This window comes from Jaculus jaculus, chromosome 10 (genome assembly GCF_020740685.1).
Source record: "Jaculus jaculus isolate mJacJac1 chromosome 10, mJacJac1.mat.Y.cur, whole genome shotgun sequence".
Lineage (NCBI taxonomy): Eukaryota > Metazoa > Chordata > Mammalia > Rodentia > Dipodidae > Jaculus > Jaculus jaculus.
In genome coordinates, this window is record NC_059111.1 from 19,333,927 (window position 1) to 19,361,756 (window position 27,830).

The following is a 27,830-nucleotide window of genomic DNA, read 5'->3' on the forward strand; positions in this document are numbered from 1 at the left end:
CCATTTTCACCTGCTTGAGGGCAGGGTTCAACCACTTCCCCAGGAGAAAAGAGAGGAAACAGGTGCTTCAGCTGTTATTTATTGACATACAGGTAGGCTCCATAGCAACAGGCCTGTAGACGGCTGCAGTCATGGGGAAAATGGAAGGTGGAGTGTTCATCTGCAGCGACAGCTGAGTGGAGTACAGGAACAGAAGAGCAGAGCGCACAAGTGGGGGAGACCAAGGAGGTTGGGGGAGCTAGTAAGGGCCAGGGCTAAAGTCTGCCTGCGCCGGAAGCCCAGCCCCTTGCCCTAAGGCCCCTAACTCTGGCTATGTTGACCAGGCTGGGGGCAGGGCAGGGTGCTCTCAAGGCAAGCACATTTTACAGGAACTGAACATAGCACACAAACATGTTGTCCTCTTGTGAAAAACTCTGGGGAACTCCAGTCCTGTGTTCTTCCATTCCTGGCTTGGGTTAGGGCCAACACAGGACAGACAGGCTCTGCATTAAGCCCTGCACGAGCACGGATCTAACCACGGCCGTGTCCCACGCAGGGATTAATCTTCCCTGGTGTTCCAGCCCACCAGCGCCACACTACAGCCTGGAGTGAGCACTACAAGCACTGCTGGCCTAATGGACGGGTTGGGGGCAGGGGGTGGGGAGGGACTGAAGGGCTCCGGGGGACCATCACGGCACAGGCACTACACGCATGGTGTTGGTGAAACCAGAGCCAGGGCGCCACCCAGTCAGTACGATCACCACATCTCCAGTCTTGAAGAAGCCCCGAGCCTTGCCTGGAGAAGAGAGTTTGGGTGAGTAAGCAAGCCACGACACACACTCGGTACACACACTCGGGTCACTGCTCCACAGCCCCACCGGGGCCCAACAACGGCCCATTACCTTCTCCTGCCACAAGATGGCGCCAGCTGCCCGTCCCACACAAAGCTAAGGAGCTGGCCTCTGGACATCATTCAATTTATTCTCCAGGGGTGGAGAGCCTTTACCAAGGACAAACCTCTTACCTCATGACGTCCCACCTCATACAATGTCAAAGACTGTACCATCCTACAGTTCGGTGTTTCTAGTCTCAGGGTGGCCTCCAACTCACTCCAATCCTCCTCCTACCTCTGCCTCCCAAATGCTGGGACGGAAGGCGTGCGCCGCCACACCTGGCAGCATGTCTCGTTTTCCATTCCCCAAATTCTTCAGGTTTCCAGAAAGCTAGCGCTTAAAACGTCCCACCCACCCAGGATCCCAGGTACGTACCAACATTCATGGCCAGGTTCACTCGGAGGTCTACATCCTCAGCCCAGGCATCCTGGACGGCGTCCTTACACAGCACGGGGAAGATGCCCCGGTACAGATGGGCCTGGCGGGCTGTCTGAGGGTTGCGCGTCACAGCAATGATGGGGGCGCGTGGGCGGTATCTGGCTACCTGGTGAGCACTCCTGAGGGAAGGAACAGGTGAGAGACACCGTTCAGCAGTGGCCAAGTAGCCTTCCAGGAAGCACTCAGGACCCTCACGCAGTAACTCACACTCAGATGCAGCCTGCTATGACCACACACTTGGTCCCTGGGACATCCTTTCTTTGAGATCAGGGAATTGTCCCCCAAATCCAGGGAAGCTCCTGTCTTCCCAGCGCTGTGCTACCATTTACCTTCTCTGCTGCCTTCCTACTGGCAGACAGTCCTAACACAGCAGGCAGCCTCACCCGCTTACCCTGCACGGCTATGGTTGGCAAAGCCCCTCCCACACCCAGAACTCTTCCATCTGGCAAAGAGACAGCCCTGGCCCAACCTCAGGGCACCCAATTCCTCTAGCTGCCAGCCAACAGCTGTAAGCCAAGCAGCACGTGGTCAGCTCCTGGTTCCTGATATGGGCGAACAACGGCGACAGAGTGACCAGCTCCTGGGAACCAGCAGTGGGAGGTGGCTGGGCAGCTATGCCCTCCCCACACCACATGGCCCTGGGCCCTGAATCAGCTCCAACAGCCAAGCTCTGAACTCAAACCTGCTAGCAAGAGAAGTCTTGGAATTTCTATGATCTCAGAATTGCGGGTGCTACTCAGAAGGCAAGAACAGGTGTTTTATGGACACACTCAGCCCATCCAGGCCCCTTGGAAGGTGGGAAATCCACTGTGAGGTCCCTGTGCAACTATATACTTCAAGAGTCGCAGCTGTGTCTCAGGACCTGACAGAAATAACTGGGCTCCAGAAGGCTAGCCCTGAGGACATGCAACAGGTGACGGGATATGAGGCACATCACAGCAGAAAACACCCTGCTTCAGGCTTGGCCTCTACACATAGCCTTCTGGGGGAGCGGCTGCTAAAGTCAGGACCTGCTGAGTGAAATCCCAGAAGACTAGAGCTAAGAATAGCCAAATAGCAGGGGTTGACCCTTTCTGCAAAGGTCATCCCTAATGGCTGGAGCCGATTAGCCAAGAGTGGGATGAGGTGCAGAACTGACGCGCTGCAGGCTACACCTTGGTTCTCCTAGGTGCAGCCACAGCTCCCACAGGGCAAGGGCACTGCGTCTCTCCTCTCCACACCCCCAGACTAGAAGGACGAGGGAGAAGATGATGTGCCAAGCCAGGAATGGATCAAGTCCAAGTCAGATAGCCTAAAAGCCTGGGAAGTCTTTGGCCTCTGAAAATGCCAGCAAAATGGCCAGACCCACTCATATTTGGGAACAGATGGGGACCAGTAAACAGTATATATGCATGTATATATATATATATATTTGGTTTTTCGAGGTAGGGTCTCAACTCTAGCCCAGGTTGACCTGGAATTCACTATGTAGTCTCAGGGTGGCTTTGAACTCAAGGAAATCCTCCTACCTCTACCTCCCAAGCGCTGGGAATTAAAGGCGTGCACCATCATGCCCAACAGTTACGTTATTCTTTCCAAATGAATTGTGTATAAGCGTCTCTTTGAGACAAGATCTTACTCTGTAGCCCAGACTGGCCCCATGACAATTCTTCTACCTTAGCTTCCCAAGTACAGGGATTGTAGACATTAACCACCATGCCCAGCTCCAAATGGAATTATTAAATCTTTTTCTTTTTTCAAGATAGGGTCTCACTCTAGCCCAGATTGACTAGTTACTTTGTAGCCTCAGGCTGGCCTTGAACTCACTGTGATCCACCTATCTCAGCCTCCTGAGTACCAGGATTAAAGGCGTGTGCTACCACACCTGGCTTACACTGAATTAAGAAAGCACATATAATAACTAGAACAAGCAAAACTGGCCATCTGTTTGGCAAGTGCTGCTCAGAGACCATTGGGTCCAAGGGAGCTCCTTCCCTACATGGTCCGTGCGGCAGACGGAAAGGGGTCTTACCTTGGCCCAATGCCATCTGAACACCATCTCAATGCATTGCTCTGGGACCCCCAAGGAGGGGTTCCACAGAGCAGGGCATCCCCAGGGAGTCACTGCCGCCTCCTACCTGCCAGACTTGGTGAGGACGATAATGGCCCCACTGCAGCACTTGAAGGAGGCCTCCACGGCGCCCACGGCGGCAGCTTCTGTGGGGTCGCTGGTAATGGGCGCCAGGCGGCGGAGCTCCTCAAACAATTGCAAGTGATAGATGGCAGCCTCTGCCTCGCGGGCAATCTAGGGGAGCAATATCCGTCCAGAGGGACGAGAGGAGGGGAGGGGGGGGACACACAGGGCTTTGTCAGAGCTTTGCCACAAAGGGAGAGGAGGGGGAGGAGTCACAGACAGCTGGGAAGGAATCTATCCCTGGGCAACAAAGACGGAAGAGCCCAATCATTAAGAGGTCTTGAAATGAGCAAGAGCAAAAAAATAGGAACCATCCTGCACCGGGTGCCTGTGACTTCCACTGTGCCCACAGATCAGAGGACCCCTGGGTCCTGCCCTATCGTGACCTCCCTGGCTGCCTTCCTGTAGATGGAGAAAGAGGCTGCACCCTGGCCCGGGTGCCCTCTCCTGGAGTGGCTGGAGCAAGAAGCTGTTATCCTAGGGTGACACCTGCCCTCAGGGCCCTACCTGCCAGACTCCGTCAGAACTATCAAAGCTGCCGCTAAACACTTATAAGAAGCCTCCACGCTGCCCATGGCCATGGCCTCCATGAGATCTGTGGAGTGCCTGGAGGCTCGCGCAAGTTCTTCAAACAGCTGGCGGTGGAACATGGCTGCCTCGGCCTCTCGAGCTATCTGTAAGGTCGCAGGGAAGGAGGGGGCGAGGAAGAGGGATGAAGGAGGAGGAGCAGGAGAGGAGACAACACATGGAAAGACAGAAGGGGTAATTAATCAGAGAGGAAGGCATCCTTAGGTTAAAGCTGTCCTTCAGGCAGATGCAGAGGCAGGGTGGTAACAAGTCCATATTGCTCCTAGGGGTGGGGACTGTCTCAATTACGGTGACCCCTTTCCCAACACCGGGAAAAGGCTTCCATTCTGAAAGGAATTTCTCTCTCTTTCACTATGTTGTTCAGATTGCCCTCCAACTTGGGATCCTCCTGCCTCAGCATCCCAAAGTGCTGGGATTATAGGTGCATACCACACCTGGCTGGAAGAGTATTTTGTTTTGGAGTTGGGCGATGTAGTGGTCGGCATGGAGACATGCCCAGCTGGAGCCAGGACCTGACCACACTGCCTCGTGCCACAGCTTACAGGAAGGAACAGGCCTCCCTTCTTCACATGGCTGTCAGTGGTGGGGCTTCTGGCCTGGCTTTTGCTTTGACACACACATGGAGCGAGGGCTTGTGTGTCCACAGACACAGGGGTGCAAGGAGCACTTACACCGTGAAACGGTGGAGTGGCTCAGGAAAGCCGGGGGTGGTGGTGGGGAGTCACAGAAGACAAAGCCACGCAGTGTAAATAGTGGAGTCCTCAGCAGGACAGGGGACACTCGCTAACTTGAGACGGGCACACTAAGCAGCCATGTGAACAGACAGGTGCCTGAGGAAGCATGCAAGAGCGTTTAAAAAGACCAACTAAAATCCAATTAACTACAACAGTAACAAGACGGCTATTGAGTTGTTACAGATCACCTGCTCAGGTAACGCCAGGAATTAGAAAGAAAACTTAAGCTTTAGAAGGTTATAATACAATTGCTACTGTCTTAGTAAGTGGTGGGTACAGGGGGATGGGTAACATCTGATTAATTTGACAGTCTAAGCAGGTGTGTGGCGGGTCTTACCGGGTTAAAAATTATTCTTTTTGGTAAGAATAGCGTGCATGCAGCCCAAAGGACATGGGACACGAACAGGAAACAGAACTGTACCTGGCATTGCCTAGCGCTTGGCTATCGGTCATGGACTGTATCAGTTAGACACAGGAGGAGGCAGTGAACAGTTAGGGGGAGAAACTGTCCATGGTGTTAACTGATGACAGAGGGAGAGGCTTGTACCCCTGAAGGGGAAGCTATGGCCTGACCCAGATCCCATGACGTAATCTTCCAAGCAGTGCCCTGATCCCAGCCTAAGGTGTCTGTCTCTACAGACAAGGACAGCCAGGCATGAAAGAAAGGACACGGAATTCACAGCTAAAGCTGACGCCAGTGGACACCTGTCCCAAGCTGCTAGATAGACGATGGTGCTGCAGCAGTCAGCAAACCTGGTCTCAAATCCATACTTCTCACGTGACTTTTATCCACTTATTGAGGCAATATGAGTCATGAAGATTGCATCCATGTGCACAGGGGCTTATCTGACATTTAATAAGAGCAGTAATTGTTTATTGCAAATGACGATAATTATATAAACCTCAATTAAATCCATTTTCAGGACATGGTCTTGAGAGGTTAAGTGACTTGCTGAAGATATAAATTAAAAAAAAAATTAGTGAATGTGGTTGCAGGCTTCAGCTGCCATCCTTCCACCCTTTGAGGCTAGGAGGTCACAGAACTAGGTAAGATAATTAGAGATGGGGGACACAAGGGGACGTCCAGGAGGGCAACTGCCCTCTGGAGGTGACATGCTGAAGGCATGTGGTTTCCTTGTCATGGGCATCGGTGAGAATGAGCCAAGGGCACTGGTCTTTTGACACAAATTGTTTCACACATCTCGGGTGATGTGCCAGGCGAGGCTACACAACATCCCTGGGGAAGGGTTGGTCTCCACTGATTTCAATCTGGGGAAATCTACCAGGGATATTGCCAGCAGCCCAAGGACACAGTTTTAGATAAGAAGTTCACCTCAGAAACTTCTCAAGTTCAATAACAGAACACAAAAGCTGTAAAGCAGGAAAGAAGTGAGATGCCAACATAGAGATTTTTTTTTTTAATTTGGTGGCTTATGGGAGCTGGGGTCACACAAAGGGTAGGGGTCTTTTGCTAGCTAAGAATGGGATAGAAGCTGCAGAGATGACTTAGCAGTTAAAGCACTTGCCTGCAAAACCAAAGGACCCAGGTTCAATATCCCAGTGCCCACATAAGCCACATGCACAAGGTGGTGCATGCATCTAGAGTTTATCTGCAGCAGTTGGAGGGCTTGGTGTACCCATTCCATATCTGCCTCTTTCTCTCTCTCAAAGAAAAAAAAACTTTTTTAAAGGGGATGAAAATGACCTAGAACACCTCAGTTAACTCTTCAGGAAACCCCAGAGCAGGCTCTCACAGGGGCATGGCTAAATCTCTAACAGGGCCTCGTTCTGTAGTCATAGCAATCCTCCTTCCTCCTGAGTATAAGACTTATATAGCAGGCGTGAGCCACCTCACCCAACATGAAATGGATCTTAAAATTCATTCCCAGAGGGGGGTGGGGGATGGGGGAAGTTGTCCCCATAACTCTTCCAGATTCCTAGTCCAAAGCCTGCCAGGCTCAGTGCCCTTTCTCTCTGCCTGTCTCTATTTGTAGCCCTGCCTCCAGTCATTTGGCCCTACTTTTGATCTGGCACAGCAGGTCCCATGCCACAGACACCATGCAAAGCCAGCTCAGGCAGCTCAGCGTGGCGACAGCCACCAGCGGAGAAGCACTGGTCTGTGGGACCAGCAGGGGGGTCAGAGTGGAAGTCACAATGACAGGACAGCTAGGGGCACACGGGCACCCAGTCCCTCGGGACAGTCCAGAGAAGGAACAGGGCAGCCTCTGTCTGCAGGAGTTAACCCAGAACATTTACGTCCTGAGCCAGAAGTGGACTATGTCACACGATGCCCCATGAGGAGCAAGTTATAGGCAGTAAACGCAAAACACACACATCAAAGCACCCCTCCCCACCCCTGGACACACAGCACATCACTCTTGTCGCTGTGGCTTGGAGGGAGATGAGTAACTATGGGTAAAAGAGCAGCTCCGTGGCAGCTTGTCTGGACCCCGGGGGCTTACCAGGTGCTGCATGCGGACAGCCTCCAGAGGGTAGTCCCCTTTGGCTGTTTCTCCGGACAGCATGATGCAGTCAGCTCCATCCAGGACGGCGTTAGCCACGTCGCTGCCCTCGGCCCGGGTGGGGCGGGGCTTCTTGATCATACTTTCCAGCATCTGGGGGAGGGGGTGCAGAGCGACAGTAAGACATGGCCTGGGCCACCTTCTGAGAAAAAAAGTACATACTACACACTGATGCGCAGGTGCGCCAGGGTGGGGTGCACGCGCACCGAGCATGCGCAGGAGGGCCCGGGCACGTGCCTGTGTGGCGCAGATGACGGGCTTGCCAGCTCGGTTGCATCGCCCGATCATCATCTTCTGAGCGAGGAAGACTTTCTCTGCGGGAATCTCGATGCCCAGATCACCTCGAGCCACCATGATCCCATCGCTGGCCTCCAGGATCTCGTCAAACCTGACAGAGAAAGAGGGACCATGGAACAGCAGCAGCAACAGGCGGGAAGCTTTCCTGGGGCTCCCTGGTGTGGACGCTCCTGCAGACTATAAACATGGGCACACAGAGGTGATGGGGTACTCCCGCAGGGAAGGGTTCTGCCTCCCGGCTTTCTTAGACACCACTATGCATGCTTCTTTGAAGGGGAAAAAGAAAGGAGATGAGGTCTGCTCCAAAACCCCATGGGCTCATTTCCTCCTCTTCATCTGTACCTCCGAGGCCCTTCCTTTCTCTCTCTACAATCTCCACTCTCTACCGAGCTCTTTAAGCAAGAAAGAGAACCCCCAAGGATGGCTGACTGCTACTGGAGATATATATATATGAGGGTCACTGTCTTGAGGTGGTTCCCTTCCAACTTGCTAAAGGCAAGGTGATTCTGCTTGGCCTAGAGCCAAAGTCAACCAATACCTATGGCTCATGAGGAAAGCAAAGGGGATTCCAAAATGCCTGGTATAAAAGACACAAAGCTAAGAACAGGAGAGCCACAGGGTGGGTATAAACACCTTCCTTCCAAGCACACTTCTAAGTCATCCAAGTAGGTTTGTGATTAACTATGCCAAATTGAGGTTTTCTAGTGGAAGCCAAGGAGAGGAGCAGGTTGGCCACCTTGTCTTGTGAGCGCTGGGCAATGGATAAGCTGAGCCAGGACGGTGTGAAGCTCTTCAAGCAAAAGACCAAGGTAACAGCATGCCCAAGATTCCACATGGGTGGTGGGCAAAAGCTAAACCCAGCCCACTGTCCCCCATCTCCCTATTCCAGCGCACATTCAAGAGCACACGATGGCCCCAGATCCTGAAGATGCGACCCAGCGCGCTCTACCAGTGGTCCAGAGCCTGTACACGGAACAGGGTCAGGTTCTGAGCATTTCAATCACGTCTGCTTTTTCTTTTTTCGAGGTTGCATTTTGCTCTAGCCCAAGCTGGCCTGAAACTCACCCTATAGTCTCAGGCTGGCCTCGAACTCATAGCACTCCCTCCTGCCTCAGCCTCCCAAGTGCATGTGCCACCATGCCGGGCTGGTTTTGCTTTTAAAATCTGAAATGTCTTCTAGGCCCCCACGATGCTCCAATCCCGTGGATCTGTACCAAAGGGGCACAAGGGGACTTGCCTGCGGACTCCCTCGTGGTTCTCGATCTTGCTGATGATCTTGATATTCTTCCCTTTCTCCCCCAGGACCTTCCTCACTTCATGCACATCAGCCGCCTTGCGGATGAAAGACGCGAACACCATGTCCACATCCTGCTCCACCCCAAACTTCAGATCCTGGATGTCCTTTTCCGAAACAGCGGGCAGGTCCACAGCGGCCCCTGGAAGGTTCACGCCCTTTTTGCTGCCCAGGGAGCCGCCATTTTCTACTTCGGTCACCAGGAAGTCAGCACCTGGATGAAATGGCGGGGGAAGGAGAGCAGTGAGGGCACACCCCCACCAGCAGGCAAAAGGGCAAGTGCCAGGGGCGTTGACCTTCTCTCCCCCCAGATCCGTAATTTCTTTCTTTCTTTTTTTGTTATTTTTATTTTTTATATTTTTTATTAACATTTTCCATGATTATAAAATATATCCCATGGTATTTCCCTTCCTCCCCACCCCCACACTTTCCCATTTGAAATTCCATTCTCCATCATATTACCTCCCCATTACAATCATTGTAATTACATATATACAATATCAACCTATTAAGTATCCTCTTCCCTTCCTTTTTCTTCCCTATATGTCTCCTTTTTAACTTACTGGCCTCTGCTACTAAGTATTTTCATTCTCACGCATTATTTATTTATTAAAAAATCATTTTTATTTGTGTGCTCACTTTGGCAGCACATATACTAAAATTGGAATGATACAGAGAAGATTAACATGGTCCCTGCACAAGGATGACACGCAAATTCGTGAAGCGTTCCCTATTTTTTTTTAAAAAAAACAAAAAACATTTTTATTTATTTGAGACAAAGTTGGGGGGGTCTGTATGTATGTGTGTGTATATGTGTGTGTGTGTGTGTGTGTGTGTGTGTATATATATGTGTGTGTGTGTGTGTGTGTGTGAAGGGGGGAGAGGGAGAGAGAACGGGCACACCAGGGCCTCCAGCCACTGCAAACGAATTTAGACATATGAAACCTTGTGCATCTGGATTTACACGGGAACTGGGGAATTGAACTCAGGTCCTTCTTTAGGCTATGCAAGCAAGCACTATAACCACTGAGCCATCTCTCTAGCCCCCAGATGAGTATGCTTTGGGTGCTGGAGAACCATAAGCAAGACTTTACCAATGCTACCACAGGCCTGCTGATGAGCCTTACCGGCAGGTTAGAACAGACTAGTAACATCTACTCATAGGTTGCTACTGCTGTGCGGTGGCACATGCCCAGAATTACAGAGCTTGGGAGATAAAGAATCATGAGTTCAATGTGAATCTATGTAGAAAGCTCAAGATCAGTTTATATACACCAGGGCAATGGATGGGGGAATCTAGTCTGCACCCCCTCCCCCCGTAACCTAGAGGCAAAACAGGGGAGAGCTCAGGAAACCACCATTGTGAGTTACAGGAGGAATTCCAGAGCAGGGACAGGCTTTGCAACTCCAAGCTTCTTTGTATCAGAAAGAAGTGTAGGACACACATGCTTTCATTCATGCCAGGAGACCCTGAGTCCAGGCACGTACCTTTCTCCTTCACCTGCAGTGAAATGAGCCCATCATCCACGTAGATCTTGCTGCCCACCTCCACCACCTTGCAAATATTCTTGTAGTCCAGCCATAGGATGTTCTCGTCACACTTCTCCATGTAGGCGTTATCCAGCGTGATCTTCAGGGTGGCTCCCTTCTTCAGCTCCACCTCCGCGGTGCCGCTCTGTGGACAGACAGCCAGTGAGCCCGCACAGCACAAAAGCCAGCCAGCTCCCCCAGACCTGCCGGGCATGATGGCACATGCCGTGAGTGGCACTCTGGAGGCTGAGGTAGGAGGATCAATGTGAGATCGAGGCCAGCCTCAGGTTTCCTCTGTGACACTACTTCCTAGGACAAAAACCATTCCTTCGTAGTGATACATCAAAAGCCCCCTGAAACATGGCACCCAGGTAGTCTGAGCCACTTGCTTTCTGAGTCCTCCCATTTTTGCTTGCTGTCCCAGGATACTCACGCCTTTGATGAGCCCGGTCCGGATCTCAGGCCCCTTAGTGTCTAGAGCCACAGCCACTGGCCGGTAGAGAATGGGGTCCGATGCAAAGCTTTCTGTGGCCGTGCGTACATTCTTGATGGTTTCTGCATGGTACTGGGGAGAAGAAAGGGAGATGAAACTGTCTTCCACACCTGGCCCCAATTCCAGAGCCAAAGCTTAGCAATCACCTAGGAAAAGCCCGTCCGAGTTCCAGGCCCCCACCCCATTATTGAAGCTCACTGCCATCCACCCTGTTTTAAAAAATATTTTAAAAATTATTTATTTGCTACTTTATTTGCAGAGAAAGGGGGAAAGAGAGAATGGGCACTCCAGGGCCTCCAGCCATTGCAAACAAACTTGTGCATCTGGTTAATGTGGGTCCTGGGGAATTGAACCTGGGTCCTTTGGCTCTGCAGGCAAACGTCTTAACTACTAAGCCATCCCACCAGCCCCATCCATCCACCTTTGATGGCATCAACCTCCTTTGCTTTAAAGACTTCTACCACCTACCAACTCACCCCACAGCAAATCTTAGAAACATTTTCAGAATAATGTCACTGAAACCTACCAGAGGCACAGGTATGAACACACATCACCGTAAAAGTAGCTGTGTCCCTTCAGCAAACAAAGCAATTAACGCAAAGGACTCCGAGAGTGCATTCGGAGAAGTCTGCCCTTGGCAACCAGTATCAGGTTCTCTGCTTTTTCCTCTATCGATCCCAACTGCAATTCAAACTCCACATTATTGACTTAAGCCAACAGTGGTCCAAGCTCAACAGCTCATCACTATGGTCATACAGACTTGGTTTCTCAATCACTTTCTGGAGCCTGGCCACAGAGGAACATGGGCTCCGATGCCTGTGTCTGAAGGAAGGAACTGCTTTGTAGCTTTTCTTCACAAATCGCGGCTCCACTCCTCCCTAAGTCCTTCCCCTTTCACTTTTCTTTTAAAATCATCTGCCATAACTGACTGACTAAAAAGAAAAAAAGGGCCTGAGGGCCAAGCTAAGATTAAAAAAAAAAAAAATCTCTAGGGAGTGCAAGCCATGTGGCCCTGATGATAACAGGGTCAGTTAATTCAGCACTTTATGGGCCTTGTCTCATAACCACCTGTGTTCAGGAGCACTGCGCCTGCAAGCAGGTCTGTTATCTACAGGAGGCTGGGGCAGAAGTCAGATACACACTCCACAATAACTCTTTACTATAAGCTATAAAAACCTTTTATCTCAAGTCAGCAACAGCATAAAATAGAATATAGAAGTGAAAAAAAAAAAAGATTTTGTCCTTTCTTAAATTAAAAAAAAAGATTTATTTGAGATGGGGAGAGAGAATGGGCACACCAGGGCCTCTAGCCACTGCAAACGAACTCGAGATGTATGCGCCACCACATGCATCTGGCTTCTGTGGGACCTGGAGAATCGAAACTGGATCCTGGCTCATAACTAGGCAAATGCTCTACCACTGAGCTATACCCTAGCTAAATATGCAACTTAGGTTTCAGAGATGTAAAATCATATATAATAACAACAATCAGATGGGAAGATATTATATTAAACTTCTCCATATGGTCACCTCTTGGCATGTTTCTGTGAGTCACTGTGTACAATTGTGCCTTACTGGAACATGATCAAATGGTGATGACAGCATCTGTTGGTGCCAACCTTGTCGGAGGCACTAAATTTAGGCCGTGTAAAAGTCAGGACTTTCTGCCAGCGCTACAGTCCAGCACTGCATGTTCTGCAGAACAAACTTCATGCGCCCACGTGAACCACCAACCAGAGTCTGTGCCAAAGCTGCCCAGACACCAGAAGCAGACAATATACGTCTCTCTATTGGGAAAAGCCATCTCTGTGCTTTTCGGGAGCAAGTAAAACTCCACAACGGAAAAATCATAGCTCCAGCTCCTATGAAGGTGTCTATGAAATCAGACCTTGATTTGCAGGCAGACCACAGCGTCCACATCACAGGGCATGAGCACAGGTGAGTTTCTAAAACCTTGTGGGGGACAATCTCATCTTGGTCTATAACCAAAAAATAAACTCACTATGACTGGGGGCAAAGTTCCCAATTCCAAACTAGGAGTAAGATTTAAAGTACAGATAATCTCCAAATGCCTCTCATGGTTCTTTTTAAAACCCATCTCAGCTGAGCCAGCCCCCCGCCCAGCAGGCGCAGCAGATCCGACTGGTCCTGCCATTTCAGAGCTGTGTGGTGTTACTTTACTGAATGAAAGGAGACATGAAGCCTAAAGGCCAGCACCTCGCAATCTATTTCTGCTCCTTCTCCTGCACACTGGAGACTATGGTGAACCACTGGTCACTGCTAAATGCCGAGGCACGTGGGAGGAGAAAAAAAAAAAAAAAGATCAGTGTGTCAAAAGCAGTGGTCTTTTTGTTTTTGAGATAGGGCCTTGCACTACCCTCAAACTCCTCAGTATCCCAGGCTGGCCTCAGACTGCATCACTGCACCCAGTAGGGGTGAATCTTCCCACTCCTAGGTTCTCAGTGGACTAGTCTAGTCTGGTCCTCACTGATCTTTGGGGACTGGGCTTCTGTCAGGCCATAGGCTGTTTATGGAGCATGGACTGTGGGATCTATGATGAAAAGTCTCGTGTTCCAGAAGGAGGGATTCGCTCCTTGAATTGCTACTCCTGAGGATTTATTTTTAGTCCAAACTTAACTTCCAAAGGCCAAAGGGCAACCCCTCAGGACATGACCTCACAGGGGAACCTTTTCCTTACTCCAAACAAGATTAAAATCTGAGAGAGCAAAGTCTCCCTACTCCATCAGTGCCAATGTGAAATCCCATGGTCAGGCCTAAAGGTTTTTTTTTTTTTTTTAATTTTTTTAAATTTTTTGGTTTTTTCGAGATAGGGTCTCACTCTAGCCCAGGCTGACCTGGAATTCACTATGGAGTCTCAGGGTGGCGTTGAACTCACGGCGATCCTCCTACCTCTGCCTCCCGAGTGCTGGGATTAAAGGCGTGCGCCACCACACCCGGCTTTAAAAAAATATTTTATTTATTTATTTGAGAGAAAAGGGCAGGGCCTCCAGCCACTGCAAACAAACTGCAGATGCATCTGCACCCTTGTACATCTGGCTAATGTGGGTCCTGGAGAGTCAAACCGGAATCCTTTGGCTTTGCAAGCAAATGCCATCTCTCCAGGTTTTGGGCTAGAGAGGTGACTTACTGGTTAAGGCATTTAACCTGCGAAGCCTAAGGACCCAGGTTCAATTAGTACCCAAATAAGCCCGATGCACAGGGTATCACACGCATCTGGAGGGCCTTTGCAGTGGCTGGAGGCCCTGGCGCATCCATTTTCTCTTTCTTCCTTCGTCTATCTGTGTCTTTCTCTAATGAATAAGCTTAAAAAATTTTTTTAAAGGCAGTCTTTGTGCCTCAGGCAACCTTCACTCGACCACAGCCTTTGATGGGTTTGCTTTAAACTTGGAAAAGTCTTCCCAACAGCTGTTATCTGGCTCCTGACAAGTCAGGCCAGCTAATAAACAACCCTAGCTCAAACACATCCTTACCAGCTCCATAGAGAGCGCTGACTGGCCTTCTACCTCCCTCCCCTGAGACAGTCTCACTCTAGCCCAGGCTGACCTGGAATTCACTATGTAGTCTTAGGGTGACCTCAAACTCATGGTGATCCTCCTACCCTCTGCCCCTGACTGGCTATTTTTAATACAGTGGCACCCCTGGGCAGGGAATATAGGGTATCAGATACAGTGCATTAGACTTGATCTTTGGTTTATGAGAGTGGAAATTCTTCTCCTGGGCCTGCCCAGATGTCCTGAGCCTGAACCAGGACAGAATCTATCCTTTGGATGCCCTTCCAATTCACCAGACCCTGTGGCAGGAGAGTCAAGTGGCCAAGACCTGCAATGGCCTAGGGGTTTCCAGCAGAAACCTTCAACACCTTCCTTTTCCTTTGTGAGGACTAAATGTTACCTAGGTATGTGAGAGAGCCTTGAAGTGTGACAAAACAGGCCTTGTTTTTCAAGAAGACTTGGCCAATAGAGGGAAGGAAGAGAAGAGGGATGGGCTAGTACAACGTCCCATTCATTGTAAAACCTGGACTTGTCTGGTCTACCATGACTAATGAACACCAAGTCCTCTTCCCCATTACCTATAAGCACCCCAGTGTTCCTGCAGCCAGCCGAGGCTCACCTCATGAGATCCATGAGAGAAGTTCAGACGAGCCACATTCATTCCAGACTTAATCATCTCCTTCAACATCTCCACGGATCGGGAAGCAGGGCCTAGTAGAAAACATTTGAACACCATGAGGGGGAAAGACAGGATATTCCATTAGGAAAACACTCAGTTTGCTTCTCTTTAGTTTTTCCCTAAATGTCTCCTTCCCCAATAGCAAAGTCTTTTGAAGTGCGTAAGAGGCTAGTAGTGGGTTGGAAAGATGGCTTAGTGGTTAAAGGTGCTTTCTTCCAAAGTCTGTCAGCCTAGGTTTGATTCCTCAGTACCCACATAAAGACAAATGCACAAACAAGCATATGCACGTAAAAGTTTGTTTACAGTGGTAAGAGGCCCTGGAGTGACCATTCTTATTGTCTCAAATAAATAAGTAAAAAACAAATTTAGACAGGTATGGTGGTACATGCCTTTAATCCTAACACTCTGGAGGCAGAGATAGGAGAATTGCTGTGAGTTCAAGGCCACCCTGAGACTACATAGTGCATTCCAGGTCAGCCCAGGCTAGAACAAGACCCTACCTTGAAAAACCAAATATATATATATATATATATATATATATATATATGTGTGTGTGTGTGTGTGTGTGTGTGTGTGTGTGTGTGTGTGTGTGTGTACATATATGGCTACATGCACCATGGCATGCATATCAAGGTACCCTGCTGTGGGCTCTGCCTCAACTGCCACAGGTACATGCATGCACTACTTTGTGCTCCAGACTGAATTCGGGGTCCTGCAGACTTGCAAGACAGCTTCCCCTCCATGTTAATTCTTAATTTTTTTTTGCAGGGGGGGAGGATTGGGGTAGGATCTTATTTTTATTTTATTTATTTGAGAGCAGCAGACCGAGAGAGAGAGAGAGAGGGGGGGGGGGGCAGATAGATAGAGAATGGACATGCCAGGGCCTCCAGCCACTGCAAACGAAGTCCAGACACATGCACCAACTTGTGTATCTGGTTTTTATGTGGGACCTGGAGAATCGAGCCTTGAACTAGGGTCCTTAGGCTTCACAGGCAAGCGCTTAACCGCTTAGCCATCTCTCCAGCCCGGGGGTAGGATCTTGCTTTAGTCCAGGCTGGCCTGGAACTCATGGCGATCCTCCTACCTCTGCCTCCTGAGTGCTAAGATTATAGGTGTGCACCACCACGCCCGGCACATGCTAATTATGACCTCAGTTTCCCTAAGAATCCATGCAAAGCCTTGCTTGGAACTGGGATTAGCTAGCTGGAATCCTTATATTATTTTCAAGGGAGAACCCATCAACAGTGAGTGAAGCCTGTCTGGGTGGAAGCATGGCGCCCGCTCACCGATAGTGCAGATGATGCCGGTGTTCCTGGCAGTGATGGGGGCCGAGTCAATGTCCAGGCGGCACATGTGCTCCAGGAACGTGTCCGCCATGGCTGCGTGCAACTGCTGGGTCTGAATGAAGGCGGTCCCGGCTTCGCTGTGAGGCTTCGGCATGGTTGCTGGGATCCTGCACCCAGGGGAATTAAAGGGAGAGCTATCAGTCTGAGAGTAGCTTCTTAATAAGCCACTTGGCACGGAAGGTCAGTTCCTGCTTACACATTAACCTAATAACCAAGCTCTGTGCACAAGCCACAGGCGTGACATGCACCGGTTATGTAGGCGCCCCTCAAATTGGGCAAAGGGCTTGTGTAATTGTGATCAAATAGAACAGATCGCTTTCACACCAACCCTACATAGAGTATCATCTTACATGTATGGAAGGAGCTTCCAAAAATTGTGACCAGTCTTCCAGTAACAGACCACCAATGCAGAGCTTCGTGCCTTTGGGAAACCTACGTCTTTGTAGGCCAAGCTGTCTTAAGACTGCTTTGGTGAGGCACCCACGCTGTCCCTTTACAATTCTCACCCAAACCCAATGTGATTCCCAACCACAGTCCAGGAAGTCTAATTTTTAGCTCCAGGGTCCTAGGTCTTCACAAATCCAAAGCACCGCCTCATTTTTTCCCCTTCAGCTTCTACTAGGCACAAGCATTGTGTTCAACCTAACTCCTGACCAAACACAAACAAGAATCCTGAAATGCAAAAATCCGTCATCAAAAAACACCTGTCATTTTTAGCCAATAAAAGACAATCACATCTACAAGACACTCAAAGCAATTTGAAAACCTCAAGGAGACTGGAATGACTCTTGTTTTGGAAACAGTCTTGCCACACAGTCCAAGCTGGCCTGGAATTCACTGTATAGCTTAGGTTGACCTTGCAGTATCCTCCTGCCTCAGCCTCTTCTAAATGCCAGGATTATGCCTACCTTCCCTAACTGTTTCTGTTTTGTTTGTATTTTTCGAGGTAGGGTTTTGTTTGTAGCCCAGGCCAGCCTGAAATTCACTAAGCAGTCCCAGGCTGGCCTCAAACTCATGGCAACCCTCCTACCATGGTCTCCCAAACGCTGGGATTTAAGGCATCCTAAATAATTTTTGACACACCGTGTTGATTCCCTTTCTAAGGCCAATAAGTAGCACATACACCTCTGGGTAGCAGGAGCATCTGCTCTGGGTAATTAACCACCCAGGTCACAACCCTTGACCTTTGCTTTACTTTATTACTGTCTTACAACCTGCCCAGCCAGTTAGCTAGCTGATTACAGGAAAAAGCTTCCAGAAAAGCTTCTGCAGTATTGGGAGGAAGGCCTGAGCAAACTGGACATCGCTTCTTAAAAAAGTTCTCACACCAACAGGTTCCCTTTAAAACTCTTGAGCTTAAAACTGCAACCACAGCCCATAAACATCTCTCTCCTTGTCCCTGTGCCTGGCATTAAAACGTAGGACCCAAATCCCAGGACCCTGAATCAAGAACCCCTACCTACCCCACCCCCAACTTAACTACCTGGCTTCTCTGGGTGGCTCAAGGAGTCTCTTTTCAATGGCCCAAGGAGTGTTGTAACCACTGGCGAGTAAAGGGAAACTTAGTCTACAGGCGTTACCTTTTTTTTGGGGGGGGCGGGGAGTGGATCTTGTCACGGCTGGTCTTGAACTCACAGCAATCAACCCTCCTTCTTAGTCTCCTGAGTGCTTGCATTACAGGCAACTTTTATGGGCAGTGGAGTTTCAAAGGGGAAGTGGGGGGTGTGGGGTAGGGAGGGAATTATGGGATATTGTTTACAATTATGGAAGTTGTCCATAAAAAATAAATTTAAAACTTTTATGGGGAAGCAAGATAACAGCTAGTTCTTCCCAGTGGCCAGTGCACTGCTCATTCTAATGTGTGTCTCCTTACTCCCCAAGACATACTAGGTCTCCTTTGGGGACGCACCTGGCTTTCTATTTTCTGGCACCTAGTACTTGGAGATAGTATAGTGCTTGTTAAATGACCCATCTAAATTTCAGGTGACTCTACCAGAATCAGTCACACTGCTCCCTTTCCCCAAATCTGAGTTAGTCTGGGATGCCTTGAGCAAACCTGGTCCTTACTCACTGGTAGATGAAACCATGGCTAAAACCCTTGGGGTTCCCAGACACACTAAGGTGACAGCCCCCTTGGCCAACAAGATGCAAAGGCCTCGCTGCAAGGGCGTCCATCCAGTCCCAGGACTGAACTGTGACCCCACCACATCTGCACGTGTGAAATGGAGTCAAGAGCTTATATTCTCCTGAAAAACCAACAGCTGGCTCTTCCCAGGCAAAGAAAGGGTCTCCTTGCAAATTCCTGCCTAGGGCTACTGAGGATCAAGTCATACCTTCGGTTCTCTGGGCCTGGGCTTCCGGTGACATATTGCTCTTTTTTTGACTCAGGGTAGCTCCTTGGCCCCACTTGCAAAGACCGCTCAGAGCTGAGTACGGTTTGCCCTGGAGAGCTGTACAAGGATTAAGGTAAAAGCTGAGTGTAACTAAAGCTCTTCGGGGTAATGGAGAAATTACCTTAATAACCAGGCTATCCTAGAGATTCAGCTATGATATAGAAAAAAATAAACGCAGGCACCGCGAGGGAATACCACAAAACTGCTAAGAGAAAATAGATAGGGAAAGTGAGCTCTTATAGGCTCCTCTGATCTCCCCACTCCACCCCCAAGTCAATTTACTTCCCTTCCCTCTTTTTTTTTTTTTTTTGAAGGCAGGGTCTCACTCTAGCTCAGGCTGACCTGGAATTCACTATGAGGTCTCAGGGTGGCTTCGAACTCACAGAGATCCTTCTACCTTTGCCTCATGAGTGCCGGGATTAAAGTCGTGTGAGCTCCTCATTTCTTTTTGAGGCAGGGTCTCATTCTAGCCCAGGCTGGCCTTGAACTCATGAGGATCATAACTCAGCTTCCAGATTACCTGGCTTCTCTGAATTGTCTCTAGATCTATGATTTATTATCATTCTTCTATTTATTCTATAAAAGCACCCAAACCCTACCCTCTTCAGGGAAGAGAAATAAAATTAAACATACAAGGAGGGAAAAAAACCCTAAGAAGACAATAACAAACTAGCAACATGTTATCCTGGGTGGCAGAATTATAGCAAGTTTCCCCTCTTTATTGTTTTGAGGCAAGGTTGCATTCTAGCCGAAGCTGGCCTTGAACGCACAGCAATCCTACCTCAGCCTTTTGAGTGCTGGGCTTAAAGGCAAAAACCTGGGACTTGAAATGTTTTTATTAAAAAAACATTGGAAATGTATTCTTTTGTGAAAATAGTATGCATCCTGTGAAGCTGCTGGCAGGAATTATATGAACTGTTAAGTTTCATGTAATGCACCCCCTTGCCCTTCAGAAATATTCAGCTAAAATGTGGTGTCACATGTCTATCCCCTGTGCCCCAATCACAAGTGCACTGCAGCAGAACACCTTCAGTGACCTAGGGAGGTCAACCTTGATCCACGGAAAACCTCAAAGCAAAAAAACAAAAAAGGAATATAATCTATGGGACCATTCCATGCCAAAAATCTGTTCATTGTCTTTCCTGTTGTGACTGCTTTCTGGCTTGACAGGAAAACCTTTGTGACTAAGATGTTCTGGTGGAGAAGGGATCCTCGAAGCAGTAATTTCATTGGCCTCAAGTACATACCTTGTTTTCCCATCTTGAATTAAATCTCAAGTCTACAGGCTCAGTTTTTTGGCTACTGGATAGAAATGAACAATGACAAACCATCTAGATATCTTTCTTCCTTTATTATTATTATTTTTTGTTACGTTTCTCAAGGTAGGATCTTGCTCTAGCCCAGGCTGACCTGGAATTCACTGTGTAGTCTCCAGGTGGCCTTGAACTCACAGTGAACCTACAACCGCTACCTCCCAAATGCTGGGATTTAAGCCCCAGGCTACCAAACCCTTTTGTTTTTAATCCCTGAGGCTCTGACCTCTCTAAGGAGAGAACTGGAGCTCTCCTGCCTGGCCCCCTATAGTCTTCCCAACTCAAGCTGCCCATACCACCAACCACCTACCTAGGGCAATAGGCAGAACGCCTTCTGGGAAGGGTTCCCCTCCTTACGGGGAAACTGGATGGTACCTTGCCAAGACATGTGGCCCCACCCGTGCCAGTGTGACTCACGACTACATCCTCCTCCTCAGGAGGCACCACCATGCAGAGCCAACCTCCAGCAGAAGGCGGGAGCAGCCTGGTGTGTCCACAGACAGCAGCAAGCGGCATGCCCAGGGACAGGAACCTTACTCCTGGGCCTGAGCCCCTGCAGCAGCATCTTCCTCAGAGCCATTTCTCCTCTGTGAGAAAGGAGACACAGGAGCCAAGGCCTCAGTCCAGGTGCCCCACTCTGCAATCAAGGGCAGCTCTTGGCTCTTCTCATTTCTTTCCTTCATCTCTTTTGGCTATTCTCAGAAACAAGGGGCAAACATCACCATAAAAATATAAAAAAGGGGGGCTGGAAATGCACAAGGGGGCGCACGCGTCTGGAGTTCGTTTGCAGTGGCTGTAGGCCCTGGCGCTCCCATTCTCTCTCTCTCTCTACTTACCAATTTCTGTATATCTCTCTCAAATAAATAAATAAAAGTTAAAAAAAAAAAAACACAACACACTGCTCCTTAAGAATTAGCACTATTGTCAGGCCATGCTGGGAAAGATGTGGATCACTTCTGCCCTAATAAACCATGATGACCAGGAGCCTACATCTATGTAAGACGGCTGTCAACAGCAAGGACATGCATCAACCATGCTTGGATATCCACCCAATAATGATAGCACCCCAGGCCTACTTTCTCCCTCCAAGGTCATCAGCATCTCCTCAAGATTGTATTCCTCCAGCATCCATCACAAAGTTTGTATCATGATGTGACAGTCATGTCAGCCTGCTCTCTGGAAGATCCCTTCCTCCAGAGGGGACAGGGCCCTAAAAGGACTAGTGCATGCCTTTAATCCCAGATCTTAGAAGCCTGACTAGAGTGAGACCCTACCTCAAAAGAACTAAATAGAGCTGGAGAGATGCTCAGCAATTAAGGAGCTTACCTGCAATGCCTAACGACTCGGGTTTGATTCTCCATTATTCGTGTAAAGCCAGATGCATAGTGGTACATGCATCTGGAACTCTTTTGCAGTGGCTAGAGGCCCTCTGCTCGAAAGTAACATTTTTTCAAAGAAACAAAGCCACCACCATCAACTCTTTTTATCTAAACGAACCTTAACAGGTCCTGCTCTAATTTTTCTTTTATCACTATCTGTGTGTGTTCATGAGTGTAGGCAGCATGGTATGCATGTGTAGATCAGGACATAATTTTCAGGTTCATCCTCATCTGTCTACCTTATTTGAGGCATGGTTTCTTGCTTTACCTTTTTTCTTTCTTTCACTGGGCTTTCGCTGAGCTTGGAAGAATTTCTGTAGTCTGCCGCCCACCTCAGTACTGTCCATGTGCTGGGATTACAGAAGCCTTCTAAAAACTTCCAGCTTCTTACTTGGGGTTTGGGGATTGAACTCGGGCACCCCAGTGCTTGAGCTCCAAGCACTTCACCTGAGCCATCATCTCCCCAGCCCAACAGGTTCTACTTTTGGCATGCAGAGCCACCAGCCACTGCAACTGGACTCCAGGCACGTGAACCCCCTTGTCCACATGTGCAACCTTGCATCACTGTGCATTCACGGGATCTGGGGAGTTGAACATGAGTCCTTAGGATTTGCAGGCAAGCGCCTCAACCACTGAGTCATCTCTCCAGCCCCAGGCTCTACCTACTTTTGAAGTATTGTATGGAATAAAGTACAGAATTCATGTTAATAAGGCATGCTCCCAGGAAAGACCACTCTACTTAAGGGCAGAAAGCTCTTCATTAGGGAACTGCTGAAGTCCTCAGATGCTGAGGATTTTCCTGGTTTCGTTCCAGATGCTCAGAGAACCTCTTGTGTTGGCACATGGTGCTCCATCAGCAGGCTTGACCAGTGGGTCAGTGCGTCTAGGCAAGATGCCCACACCATGGAAACTGCAAGGTCGCAGGACTCTGAGTTAGGACCCTTCCAAACCCTGTGCAAGCAGGAGGAGCAATGGCTCAGCATTTAAAGAAAGTGCGTCCTCTTCAGCAGGGGGAGGGGGGAGGTCACTGCCAGCTGTCCAAGAGCACTGACCTATTTAGTGTATCTGCCTGCAACTGTGTCTACTGTGTTGTTTTTATTGAGTTAAAAAGGGTAAAGACCCAAACCCTAGCATGTGTATTTCTACCACCCAGAACAGAGCATGAATAGAAACTTTTATACTTTCTAAAAATAAATAAATATTTTCATAAGTTCTAGGCTCACCACCAACTTATTACAGTGATCCTCCTATCCCTCAGCATCTGAGTGCTGGGCACCAAAGGTGGGGGCCACCACACAAAGCAATTTAAAACAGCCAGGCATGGTGGCGCATGCTTTTAATCCCTTGGGAGGCAGACGTAGGAGGATCTCCTTGAGTTCGAGGCCACATTGAGATTACATAGTAAATTCTAGGTCAGCCTGGGCTGGAATGAGACCCTACATCAAAAAACCAAAAACATTTTCTTTTTGTTTTGAGACAGGGTCTCATGTTTGAGTTGAGGCTATCTTCATACTCATCACCATGTAGCAAAAATAAATGACCTTTAATTTCTGATCCATCAAAGTGCTAGCATTACAGCCTAGGATGCCATATCCAGTTTATTCAGTACTAGAAATCTATTTATTATCCAGAGCTTCAGACATGCTAGGCAAGCAAGCATTCTAGCAACTGAGCTATATATACACCCTTAGCTCCTTTCTTACCTCTAAATCAAAACTTTTGGGGCTGGAGAGATGGCTTAGTGGTTAAGCGCTTGCCTGTGAAGCCTAAGGATCCCAGTTCGAGGCTTGGCTCCCCAGGACCCACGTTAACCAGATGCACAGGGGGCCACATGCATCTGGAGTTCGTTTGCAGTGGCTGGAGGCCCTGGCACACCCATTCTATCTGCCTCTTTGTCTGTCGCTCTCAAATAAATAAATAGATTAAATAATTTAAAAAAACTTTTGGCCTCTTCCAAAATGGGTCTGGCAGACCCCACATCCCTAACATAGCATGCCTGAGTCCACAGATGGGGCAAGTCTCTTACAGTCACTGCTGGAGAGATCAGTTGCTGAAAGTTACAATATGCTTTACATACAGGTCAATGAAAGATGCTAGGGAGGCAAGCAGTTCCCTTTAGATTTTGTTCAGTCAGTACTACGCTGGTCCACGCTCCTAAACACCACAACCAGCAAACGTGCACGGCCCTAATATAGCTGGTTTGGGTATCTGTCCCACCACAGCCCCACACTTCCTTCCAAGCATGCCTGCTGACATCAGGAAAGAGAGGCTTAGGGCTTCCAGGGGCTTTGCTGGTGGATGAAATGGGGGAAGGTAAGCCTCTGAGGCCGCTGGGAGGTACTACAACCCAGCTCTCCCTCCTACGTGCGGACAGGCACGCACCACCGCAGGGGCGTGGCCTCGCTGCAACCACTCGGTGACCCTAACAGTGCCCCCACTGGCAGATACCGGGAGGCCCTTGAAAGCCAGCCGAGGCTGCACAAGACCACCCCCAAAGTTATCAGACTACTCAAGTTATCTAGCGGTAAAAACTGCCAAGATTCCCCCCCCCGCCCCCGCCAAAAAGTATAGCAGTATTAAGAATGGTCTTCTCTCGTCTCAGATTCAGCCTGACTGTGGTTAATTGGCTGTGGGACATTCTCAGTGATTCTGAAATTGAAGTCATGGTCCATGAGTCATTTTCCTCTACCTTCAGCTCCATCTTAGCTCTTGGCCAACACAGGAGACTTGCTTCATAAAAGCTGAAGCAAAAATCAACCAAAACGCAAGCAATAGGAGTTACCATTGCAAAAGCTGCATTTTTCTCACCTTCCTGCCCATGGCTATTGCCTCATTTCTCCCACTGCCTCAGCGTGAAGAAATTAACAGCTTTATAAGAAACATTGTATCCTCCCCCCAACAGTATAATTCAGAAATGAGTTAACAAAGTCTTTGTCACTTCCTCAGGATCCCAGCTACTCTGCACCTAAACTCTTAGGCCAGTACAGAAAGCCTGGTCATTTGTTTCATTGAGATTTTTTTCAGAGACATTTTTAATTAAGAAAAAAAAAAAAAAAAAAGCTTTTTCATCGTTTGACTTATTGACTCACCCAAGGATGAGAATTCTCTCAAAGGAGGATAAGTTGAAAGGCTGAGTCATCTTGCCCACAGAGCCCCCAGAGATTCTGGTGATAGGTTACATTACCCCTCCCCACAGGACAGCTTCACTGCATTAACCAACCAACATCCCCCAGGCCACCAGGAGCAAATTATTTGCTAACAATGCTTGCAAGAGCCCTGACCTAGACCCTCCTCCCTAAGCCTAGACACCGGCAACACGGGTGACTGCCGGTGACTGTCCCCCCACCCTAGCCTCTAATCAGCCAGGAGGAGTCTGAAGAAGTTTTAGAACCCCGCAAGGAGCAGCCCAGGCTAGGATGTGGAAGATTTCAATCTACATACATGTGACTGCTTTACTGCCCCAGTAAGTCAAATACCAAGGGTTTCCCCAGCCCCCCCCCACTAGCCCTTTGTCTAGATGAACCCTTTTTCTCAAGAGAACAAAGAGCTGACTGCTGCTGCAAACAGGAGGGGGTTACAAAGTAACATTATTAGTCACTTTCCATAAACACCTGACTGGGATCCCCGGAGACTGGTTGCTAGGAGATTGTCCTGGCTCCCAAAGATTAACTGCATGATGAGCGTCAGGGCAAGAGGCCTCAAATTCAGGCCCTTAAGCTCCGCTGTGGATTAAGTATTTTGCTCAATGACCAGAAGGACGTCCGCATGTCCTTCTTTCTGGACATGTCCCTAGATTAGCTACTGCAGAGAGTGTGCGCCACAACGCAGAGCGCGAGCAAGGTGCACCGCGCTGGTATCTACCCGGCTTGCATCTTCACTACGAGCCTCGCTTTATGCACACGAGTTTATCAATGGGGGGTGGAAGAGATGATCCAGCAGTCAAGAGACATCTTTCCGTAACTGCATCTTCCAATAACCTTCACCCGGGGAAGGTGCCTTCCTGCTCCCCTGCCCCCTCCGGCAGGAGGCTGGCTCTGTCTTCCTCACAGTAATGACTACTGATAAGTGGTGTTTCCCTAATTAGACCCTGGGTTCTGTGGGCTGTGACCATTCTGGTCATGCTGATCTTCTGGGCCTCTGTGAAGCAGCCCTGGACCCACATGGCTGGAGGGAAAAAGAGCGCGCGCCTTCCTTCGTGACCTGCCCCCACCGCACGCAGAGGGCCTCGTGGTGAAGAAGGGGGAAGCGGGGGGGGGGGGGGTGCAGCCCGAGCAGTGCAGGTCCGGTCAGGTCCCGGATGCGACGTGCAGCCCCGCCGCCGCAGGATGGAGCGAGTAGTTGCAGGTCGTGGCCACCGTGCTAGGGACCCGGCAGGACTAGCCTCGCGAAATAAGGTCGCGCCACCCCTTCTCGCCTTGCGTGGGGGACGACCACGGCCGAGTTACGTAAGGTCGCTCGGTGCTGCATTCCCGGCTCGGCTCATCGCTACATCCCGCCGGGCCACCCAAGCCCTGCCCGACCCTGGACCACTGCACTTTGGACGGGTGGACCGCTGCCCGCGCCGGGCCTGCGGCAGCATCCGAGGAGGGGCGGGCAGGACCGCAATCACAGGCCGGCGGGAAGCCCGCGGACATGACCACAGCCGAGGGGGAGGGGCGGAGACGCGGGCGCCCCGAGAGCGATGCCATGCCGAGCAGCGGACGTGACCAGACCGGAGGGGGAGGGGCGGCACGAGGAGGGGGCCGAGGCGCGGGAAGAGCCGGACGGGGGATGGGCGGGGGAAGGGGCGATCCTGGAGAAGTTGTCTCTGGGAGAGGTTACGAGGACGGCACCACAGTGAGGGGGGACAGGGAAGCACACGGAGTTGGGAGCAAGGCTACAGAAAGAGAGAGAGAGAAAGGGGGAGGGAGGAGCACTGGAGGAAGGAGACCGGGGTAGCAAGGATGCAAGGAACGAGAGAGGACGTTGGGAGGATGGAACCTCAGACTGAGGAGGGAACACAGCGAGGAGGAGGGGGAAAAGGGGTGGCTGACCACGTCCGACTTCGGGCGGGGGTCGCTTTCCTGCTCTCTCCTAAGCCCGGCTGGATGCGGGATGCCCGGGATCCTGCGCCATCCCCCCGTCTGAGTGTGTGGGTAGCAGGCCCGGGGCTCCGCAGAAACCGGGGGAAAGGGTCTCGGCGGAACGCAGGCGGCCCGGCCTCTAGCCCCGCTCACTGCCGGCGTGCTCACCTCGGCTGCACAAGGGGAGAAGCGAGACGATCGGGAGCGTAGCTCGAGTGGGAGAATCCGTTTCCTCGGCCTCAAGGTTATCCCGGAGCCCAGTTGCGGCGATCCCTCCGCAGCCCCGCCCCGCGCCCAATCCCGGCCGCCGGCCGCCAGCGCCCCGCCCTCCGCGTCTCCGCCGGGCTCCGGCACCTCCGGGAGGAAGCGTCGCGGAGGCGGGCCCCGCAGGTTGTCCTTTTGGGGAGAACTACATTCCGTGGCGGAAGGACACTTCAGATCAAAATTACTGCATTGAGATATGTGTGAGCCAATGGGGAAGTGGAGAGGCAGCGGGACCCGCCCTCTATCCTCCACAACCCACCCCATCCCCCAGACCCTCGGGCGCCTGGGCCACCTGTTGCCACGGAACTTGGGTGTCTCGGTGGGACGCACTCTTGGCCCTCTGCCCAGGTAGCCCCAGCTACGCTGGCCCACCAGGACCCAGATTTATGGGTCCCCGGGAGGCATTCCTCCAGCCTCGCCCAGCGCCTCCCCACCCTTGGGGTCCCGCCCCAGCGCACCCACGGAGGCTGAGCCGAACGAACGGGAAGTCAGACAGTCTGGGAGCTGTAGATGGTTGAGAGGCTCTGGGGCCTGGGGGAGGAGAAAGGGGAGAACCTGGGGGAAGAGCAGTGTGCCGGACCCCAGATCAAGGAAGGGCAAGTTGGGGACAAGTTAATACTTTCAGTAGGATCTGCAGTCCAGCTGCGGCCAGAGGTATTAATATATGCAGAACTGATCATATGAAAACTTTAGAGCCTATCGTCTATGCAGGACTCCACACTTGTTTTCGACCCTGACGTGTTTAAATCTGTTTTGTGGGAGCTTTCCTTAACACTTTTCTAGCAGACATTTTCTAATCTCCCGATTGTGGTTTTAACAGCCAGGGAAAAGACCAGTTGTCAATCAGCTCAATCTATTTACACTTGCATTTTCTTCAGCCTAGGTGTGAAAGTAGATACAACGTTGCCACTTTCAACGTGAAGGCTGCCCTCCACGTTTC

At 50.2% G+C, this 27,830-nt stretch overlaps 1 protein-coding gene and 1 non-coding gene across 3 annotated transcripts; one reads left to right on the top strand and one right to left on the bottom strand.

Moving 5' to 3' along the window:
- Window positions 1-63: 63 nt before the first annotated feature.
- Window positions 64-26,932, bottom strand: Pkm (pyruvate kinase M1/2). 2 transcript variants are annotated; one of them, XM_004666718.3, is made up of 11 exons: window positions 26,795-26,932; window positions 16,419-16,585; window positions 15,073-15,164; window positions 10,882-11,013; window positions 10,407-10,593; window positions 8,862-9,132; window positions 7,565-7,715; window positions 7,268-7,420; window positions 3,428-3,594; window positions 1,248-1,429; window positions 64-775 (listed from the first exon to the last, which is right to left on the bottom strand). In XM_004666718.3, the coding sequence occupies exons 2-11, from the start codon at window positions 16,570-16,572 to the stop codon at window positions 669-671; spliced, it is 1,596 nt and encodes a 531-aa protein (XP_004666775.1). In that variant the 5' UTR covers window positions 16,573-16,585; window positions 26,795-26,932; the 3' UTR covers window positions 64-668. The 2 variants fall into 2 exon arrangements, with proteins under 2 accessions (XP_004666775.1, XP_045016204.1); XM_045160269.1 differs by lacking the exon at window positions 3,428-3,594 and adding an exon at window positions 3,991-4,157.
- LOC123464169 lies at window positions 9,550-9,656 on the top strand. Its single transcript, XR_006639410.1, has one exon. It is a non-coding gene; the product is annotated as a U6 spliceosomal RNA (small nuclear RNA).
- Window positions 26,933-27,830: the final 898 nt, after the last annotated feature.

Coding starts and splice junctions, on each gene's coding strand:
- Pkm (XM_004666718.3), bottom strand. CDS start 16,572: ATGCCGAAGCCTCACAGCGAAGCCGGGACCGCCTTCATTCAGACCCAG. Junction 9,133..10,406: donor ACTGCAGGTGAAGGAGAAAG/GTACGTGCCTGG, acceptor CATTTCATCCAG/GTGCTGACTTCCTGGTGACC. Junction 776..1,247: donor GAACCTGGCCATGAATGTTG/GTACGTACCTGG, acceptor TCTCTTCTCCAG/GCAAGGCTCGGGGCTTCTTC.